The 8,026-nt window shown below is 45.6% G+C and overlaps 1 protein-coding gene across 1 annotated transcript; it reads left to right on the top strand.

Moving 5' to 3' along the window:
• The first annotated feature begins 2,889 nt into the window (after nt 1–2,889).
• TEX38 (testis expressed 38) lies at nt 2,890–3,478 on the top strand. Its single transcript, XM_055585980.1, has one exon. It carries the CDS (start codon nt 2,993–2,995, stop codon nt 3,476–3,478), a length of 486 nt encoding a protein of 161 aa, XP_055441955.1. The 5' UTR covers nt 2,890–2,992.
• The last annotated feature ends 4,548 nt before the right edge of the window (nt 3,479–8,026 follow it).

Here is an 8,026-nt window from a genome sequence, read left to right as displayed (position 1 = left end):
CTCCCTCAATCCCAGGCAATCAAGGACAGCTGGTTGTCTATAGGGAGACCAGGTGAGAGAGGATGGTGCTTGCACTAAAGCGATGGTGATGGCACAGTGGTCAGATTCTGGGCATGTCTTGAATGCAAAGCCTAAAGATTTTGCTACTGGAGTGAATGTGGGTGTGAGAGAATGAAGAGCATCAAGGATGACTGTCAGGTTTTTGGCCTGAACGACTGGAAGAAGTTTCCATTTACACACAGGAGGAAGGCTGGCGTAGATATTGGCCATCAGGAGTTTGGTTTTGGACGAGGTAGTTTGAGATAACTTAATAGATTGGCTAGGAGGGATGTCAGTCAGGCTTTTGGGTATATGAGTCTAAAATTCTGAGAAGTGATCTGGGCTGGAGGTATAACAGTGAGAATTGACAGTGTAGCTATGATATTTAAAGCCATGAGTCTGGGGGAGATCACTGAGGGAATGAATGTGGATAGAGGGCTAAGGACTGAGTCCTAGGGCACCTGACATTTAGAGATCAGGGAAAAGAAGGGAAACTAGCAAAGGAGACTGAAAAGCAGGAGCCAGTAAGGAGAGCCCAGATTAAGTGGAACCAGGAGAGAAATCTATGCTAATTATCCCTAGGTGCCATGCTGAAGGCTTAAAGAGGGAAGTAATTAGATGGTGCCAAGGAGCCAATCTAAGCTTAGTTGTGCAACCTACATGGAGGCTGACTTGGGCTTAGTTAGCTTTCTGAGCTGCCCGTATCCTCAGGAGGTGTGAGCAAGTCCCTGACCCAAGCAGTTCCTAGGGATTACTGGTGCATAGAGGAGATCTGCTTCTAGGACTCAAGCATCTGCTGGGAGTTGGACTAGACAACTCTCAAAGTGCCTTCAAACTGGATGTGGTGAAATTCTGGGAGCTGATGGAAACAACTGTCTGTCACAGAGTATGGGGTGTTGGGCTGAGCCTTGAAGGATAAGCAGGTGTTTGAGGACGGGGTGAGGGGGGAAGTGGGGAGGGGCACTCCTAGGTGGAGCAGCAGTGTAAGCAAAGCTCCAGAGATGGGAATGGGCAGGGTCTGTTGAAGAGTCACCTGGTCAGAAGGGAAAGGTGTATGAAGGATGAGGAGGAAGGTGAGGCTGGAAAGAGATGTAGGGACAGATGGTGGGAAGCTCCCATAGGGCCAGATGCCCCAGAAACACTTGCCAACACTTGGCTGAAGGAAGGTAATTAAACAAAAGAGATTGTAAGAGCCAAGGAAAGTGAAAGTCAAAGTGAAGTCGCTCAGTTGTGTCCGACTCTTTGTGACCCCATAGACTGTAGCCTACCATAGACTCTAGCCTACAGGCTTCTCCATCCATGGGATTTTCCAGGCAAGAGTACTAGAGTGGGTTGCATTTCCTTCTTCAGGGGATCTTCCCAACCCAGGGATCGAACCAGGGTCTCCCGCATTGCGGGCAGATGCTTTACCCTCTGAGCCACCAGGGAAGCCAGAAGACCTGAGGTCAGGGTTGCCCACTGCTCTGGGTGTACCCTGTCCCAGGCCCCATTCGGGACAGGTATCCATCAACTTTTACTTAAAGCCTAGCGACACAACAAGCCACTGAGGGACCTAGGGCCCTGTCCTGGAGGCTGCTCTGTGGGTCAGGGGTACAGAACCAATAATTTAGAGTGTGGGTCAGGCCCTGGTAGAAGCAGTAGAGGTGCACAATGTCCAGGAAACATCCCTGCTGGAGTCCCTTCCTTCCATTAGACTTTACAAATGCTGGCCCTGGATGCTCAGTGTTCGGAACTCAGTGACCCACCTTTAAGGAACAATGGGGTCTGGGCATTCTGGGGACTCCTATTGGCTAAACAGATGAGTAGGTGAGCTCCCTCTCCCCAGAGGCACCAGTAAGATATCAAGATTTGACTGTATGGATTCCCAAAGGGAGGACCTCAGCCTCCCTGGTGGTAAATGTGGTTCCTCCCCAAACCCCTGCCGCTTGCTTTGTGCCCTTAAGCTTGGGGGCACTCAGGGAAGACCTTTTGCCTGAATGGGAGTGATGACTGCCTGCATGGAAGAGTATTAAAGAGTTAGGACAGGGTTTACTCTAGAAAACTACGGATTTCTTGAGGGCAGAGGCCATGTATCTCTGCCCACCCAGAAAATATCCCAGGACCATCTCAATTGAATGATTAGGGTTTGGTGAAATGGGATGGGATACTGGTGTCCCATCCACTGGTAAACTGCTACTTTCTTGATGGTCTTTGCCTGCAGTGAGGCTTCTTATTCTGATGTTTTGGATGGGCCAAGGTTGGGATCCAGAGGCTTGAGTAAGCCTGGGCAGTCATGCTTCTCCGGACCTTACTTTCCTTATCTGTGAAGGGCTAAAGGTGGCCTCTTAAGCTCTCTGAAAATTCTGCTTTGACTGAATAAAAGAATGATGAGGCAAGTCAATGAGAAGAAAAGGAAGGAATTGAGAGAGTGGTTAAATGGAGGAGTTGTGTTCAGTCATCCGACTTTGTGACCCCATGGATTGCAGCACACCAGGCTTTCCTGTCCTTCACTGTCTCCCAGAGTTTGCGCAAACTCATGTCCATTGAGTCAGTGATGCCATCCAGCCATCTCATCCTCAGTCATCCCCTTCTCCTGCCTTCTATCTTTCCCAGCATCAGAGTCTTTTCCAATGTGTGGTCTCTTCGCATCAAGTGGCCAAAGTATTGGAGCTTCAGCTTTAGCATCAGCCCTTCCATTGAGTATTCAGAACTGATTTCCTTTAGGATTGATTGGTTTGATAAGTGGAGGGGACGATTGGTGAAAGGGCTAAGGAGAGGAATGAGAAACAGCCGAGACTCCCCAAACTACACCTTTCAGCCAGCTTATTCTTTTTTCTTATTGCCTTTAGTGTGGGTGTCACTGTACTTTGGATTCCTGGGGCTGTGTTCTGTGGTAACTGGCAGCTGCATTCTCTTTCTGCACTGGAGGAAGAACGTGCGGCGGGAAGAGCGTGCCCAGGAGTGGGTGGAGGTGATGAGAGCAGCCACATTCACCTACAGCCCGCTGTTGTACTGGATTAACAAGCGACGGCACTATGGCATGAACGCAGCCATCAATACTGGCCCTCCCCCTGCTGCCACCAAGACTGCGACTGACACCCAGAATTCAGATCGCCCCTCGGAGCTGGATGTCCCGGAGAGCAGGAGCTATGCTGCTCAAGATAGCAGCCCCGAGGTGGAGGCCCCCGGCCCCCTGCATCCTGCAGTGCAGCTGGCACCACAGCAGCCCCTACCTTCTTCCCCAGTGCTGCGGCCCCAGGCCAGCTCCCCACTCCCAATCCCCGTCTTTCAGGAGGTGCCCTTTGCCCTCTCCCTGTGCAACCTACCCCCGATGCTGAACCACTCAGTTTCCTACCCTTTGGCCATCTGTCCTCAAAGGAATGTCCACTTCAATTCCCTCCCGACAATGGCCCAGGGGGACCACTGCTTGAATGCCAAGCCCTTTGCTTCAGAACTGTAGCCTCCTCTCACTGAGGATGGGAGCTGGAGGTATCCTGGGCAGAACAGGAAATAGAGCTGACCTCAGGGAGGTGGTATTGACACGAGGCCAGGGCCCATGTGGATGTCACCTAATGAAAGATTTAAAAAGTCCAAAGGCTCCATGTGTCTAATTTGTCGTTAGGAGGGCAGTGTCTGATGGAGGGCATTTTGCAAACCAAGCTAAAGGTCAGAGTCTCACCAACACCAGTGGGAATGACTGTGGGGAGACACACTGAACCAGTACTTGTGATGGGCTCAACATCCCTCTGTTATTTCAGAATAAAACCATGTGCCAGACCCTCGGTTAGGTGCCCAAAGGCACTGCTGTTCTGTGGGACACTGAGCACAGCCACAGAGTGACAGTCACCAAGGATGCATGAGCAATGGTGATTCATAGTGGCCAAAACAAGTCAGTGTGAAATCCATGAACCACACTGCACTGCTGCTTGAATTACATTCTTTGTTAACATCTATGATGTATTGTCTCTACATTATTTCTAATACAGGAACACTGTCAAACAGATATCACAATCTTTCTCTTACAGATTAAGAGTTTCCAAGGGCATTTCGCATATCATTTAAAAAACTATTTATTTTGGCTATGCTGGGTCTTGGTTGTGGCACACTGGATCTTTATCTGAGGCATGTGAACTCTTAGTGGTGGCATGTGGTATCTAGTTCCCTGACCAGGGATCGAACCCAGACCCTCTGCATTGGGAGCACAGTCTTAAGCCATTGGACCACCAGGGAAGTCCATCATATCATGTTGCAAAGTCTCAAATTTGTCTGCCTGGCATCCAAGTTCCTGATCTTTCCACCATTCACCATGGTCCCCATTCCCTAATGTCTTTTTTGAACACTCTTGGAAAATGATTTCTGTGTGTAGGGCATTATTAACTTGGTTCACAGATTGACTTGGCAGAGGGCTGGCCAATGAACCTAAAAGTACCCATTTTTTTTAAATCTTAAAGGGATTCATGGCTTCTCCCAAAGTTAAGATCCTGCTGCTACTGCTGCTAAGTCACTTCAGTTGTGTCCAACTCTATGCGACCCCATAGACGGCAGCCCACCAGGGTCCCCCATCCCTGGGATTCTCCAGGCAAGAATACTGGAGTGGGTTGCCATTTCCTTCTCCAATGCATGAAAGTGAAAAGTGAGAGTGAAGTCGCTCAGTCGTGTCCGACTCTTAGCGACCCCATGGACTGCGGCCTACCAGGCTCCTCCATCATGTGAATATTATTTTTTGCATCTTCTGGAAACTATTCTAAAAGGAGAGACAAAGATAATACTGGCTATTTGATCCCAGTTCAAGTCTAAGAAAACCTAGTTCTGCTCCAGGATATAAAATTTTCCTTCACTTTGGAAATGAGAAAATCCCCTTACCGTACTTATGAGCTAGTCTTTATGTATGGTTTTACCTTAGAGGAAAGGCCTCCCAGATTGTGTGTGTGTGTAATCCCAGAATCTAGCAACCATGTAGAGCTAATTAAAAAAATTTTATGTGTGAAAAAAGCCCTAGCCTCTTCCTCTATGATCCTTATCTTGCAATGGATTTCAAGCCTTCTTCCTTCATTTTTCCTGAAGACATGGAATATTTCCTGTAAACATGCTCCTATAGTGAACCTCAAAATAAAAAGCAGGTCTAAGTGGAACTTCCCTGGCTGATGCAGAGTCAGGGGCTTTACTCTTCACTCACCCTGCCCACATCGCCACAGATGCCAAAACGCCTTCATTTCTTCAGCCCAAATTGGGCAAATTTGCAGATTCTTCAATGTTACTTTCTGTCCACCATCTGTTAGGCTTTGCATCCAAAAGGAGGAAGGAGTCCATAAAAATAAGGATCAAAGTAGATTTTTTTTCTTAGTAATGGGGGGGGGGGCACGTGAGCCTTTAATCATAGACACAGTGGAAGAAAAAAGCAATGTTTAATTTATATAAATTAAAATGGTTTTATTACTGATATGAAATTAGCAAAGCCCAAATCAAGTGATGGAAATCTTGAATTCATTCCCTAAACAGAACCAAAACTGCTTAAACATTACCAAAATAGCTCCACTAAAGCAAAGTAGGTTTACATTTCTTAATATGAGAAAAGAACAAGGTAGGTTAGGTTCGTATAACAAACGATATATGCTCTGTAAAGTCTCAGGAATACCCAAATGTGTTCTGGTTTGGATATGAAAGAGAGGACCCACATCTTACTGGTGTTGTGTTGGTAAGCAAGACAATGAGGTGTGTAGCAAACAAAAGCTGTCACTAAAAACAACTCAACAACAGGCCATTATGAGTATGAGCCCATCTCAGTCAAAATCTTCAACTGTGACCGCCGAGACCAGAGCGAGAAGGGGGGCAGATAGGGCTCCGTCCAGCAACAAAGTGAGGGAATGCCGAAGGCAGGGAAAGCAACTAGCAGCAGGTGGAGGGTGTCCACTCTTCAGCTGGGCTGTAACAGACACAACCCTAAGAGCCAGGCCCTTCTCTGCTTGTAAGACAACACTACTATTTAGGGATCTAAGCCAGTTTCTGTCTTCGAGTCTTCTCTTCCTTTAATATATTGCCCCTCGATTTATGGGGGAGTCTCTCTAGGTAAACATTATACCAGATAGACGGCAAAAGAAAAACAGGACCAAGAAGTCATGCCTTGGGTAACTTAGGAAAGCAGTAGGAGCTGCCAGAATGAAGAGATAAAAAAGCATTTGAAATGAAAACCGAAACCAAAACTACTAATTCTACTCAGTCTTCCTCTCAGGATTGAGGTGTGGCAGGTTAGGCTTGATTACAGATCAACATACGCTGGGTAAGTTAAGACAACTTTCAAAAAAAATCCCAAATTAATACTGAACGATACTGATTTATGTTGATGTATGGTAAAAACAAACACAATATTGTAAAGCAATTATCCTCCAATTAAAAATAAAAAAATAATGAACAATATAGGCTTATGGGAATTCTTCTTTTAAGCCGACAAATATGCTTAACTTAGAACAAAGGCATTCAAGATGTCCTAGTTCTGCCTGGGAGATATAGCACTTTCCCATGTGGTGTGACAGGGTATTCACAGGTCTGAGAGTGTAGAGGAACACCTCTGCCAAATTTGGTAGGGGAGAAGATGGTACCATCCACCTCGAGGTGGGAAGCACAGAGGATAAACTGAAAAGCACAGGTGATGCAAAAGAGAAGTACATACAAAGAGTAAAGGTGTCCTCAAAGTGTTTGCCTATGAATAAGAATTTGAAACTAAAAAGGACAAGCTACATTACCCTCAAGTATATTTCTTATAAATCAAATCTCAAAAAAAATACCTTCCAGGTACAGACATACTATTTATGGTACAATATATATTATAAATATAGCAGTATAATTTATTGCTAGAATTTTATTTGGTTGTTACAAAATTTGCAAGGGTATATATATTAAAAAAAAGGGGGGCATGAAAGGCAACCAGAAGAGTAAGTATCTTCAAGTTACCTCAAGTGCCAGACTAATTTTATACTATACTTAAACCTTTCCAAGAACATAAAATAGCACAGATAGGCAAAGCAATTAGAGAGAAGCATGAGCCATAATGAGGTAAGCAGACACATTCATAGGAAAAGACTTCATCCTGCCTTAACTCTAAATTTTAATATCTCTAGGGAAAAAGAAAGGTTAGCCAACACCAAGCTGAACATCATATGAAGAAAAAAACCAGCCCTTAAACATTTAAAGGTGCTCAACTGTATCCATGGCTAACAGGGAAACTTGGACAAAGTGAAAATGGAAACAAACCCTACCAAAGAAGTCTCAAGGCTTCTCTAGTTTCTCCCTGACTTGGCCGACAGCACAGTTAAATTTTTCAGTTTCCCTTTTGTGTAGCCTGAAGATTGCTTCTAAGATCAACATAGCACAAACATAGGTGACATGGAGAAACAATTCCTTCTAGTCCAGGGACCTTTAGTACCAGGGCTACAGAAGTATTTAACGGGAGGATTATACTTGCTTATATTAATTTGAAAAAACTTGCTGCCATCATGTGAAGCCCCTACTTCCAGGCCTGCCTGCCATGTTCTCTGGACAGAATCCTCTGGACAGAAAGCCTCTAGTTATTTCTGAGCTGCAATTGTAAGGAAATTTAATATGATTTCAGGTGTTTCATTTTACAACCTTTTTGGCCTTAGTCAGCCCACAGAGGAACACATTAGGTTCTTGGTTAGCCCCCAGGTAAAAATCTCAAGAAGGTTCCTGGATCAGAATTAGAGGCAGCGCTTTCCTCTATAGTTCCTGAGTAGCCAGGCTGAGATAGTGGCCAAGGGACTGCGGCCCTGCCATTCAGAATGGAGACAGTATCAGAGGTGAAAGTCGATTAGAGCTTAAAGGTAGACTTGAGTGGATGGGTGGGGGAAGATAATCTAGTTCACTCAGGGGGGAAAACCTGGCTCCTACTGGATTAACTTTTTATGCATATAAACCCTGAAACAGGATTAAAATGAGAAAATCCCCAACAAGACTTCTGGTTCACAGGATGGGAGGACAGAACAAATAGCCAGAT

This window comes from Bubalus kerabau, chromosome 6, assembly GCF_029407905.1.
Source record: "Bubalus kerabau isolate K-KA32 ecotype Philippines breed swamp buffalo chromosome 6, PCC_UOA_SB_1v2, whole genome shotgun sequence".
In the NCBI taxonomy this organism is placed as follows: domain Eukaryota; kingdom Metazoa; phylum Chordata; class Mammalia; order Artiodactyla; family Bovidae; genus Bubalus; species Bubalus kerabau.
The sequence above is the reverse complement of the archived record's forward strand: the minus strand, read 5'-3'. Positions and strand labels throughout refer to the sequence as shown.

Excerpts from the sequence above, each read along its gene's own strand:
- TEX38 (XM_055585980.1), top strand. The coding sequence starts at position 2,993 with ATGAGAGCAGCCACATTCACCTACAGCCCGCTGTTGTACTGGATTAAC.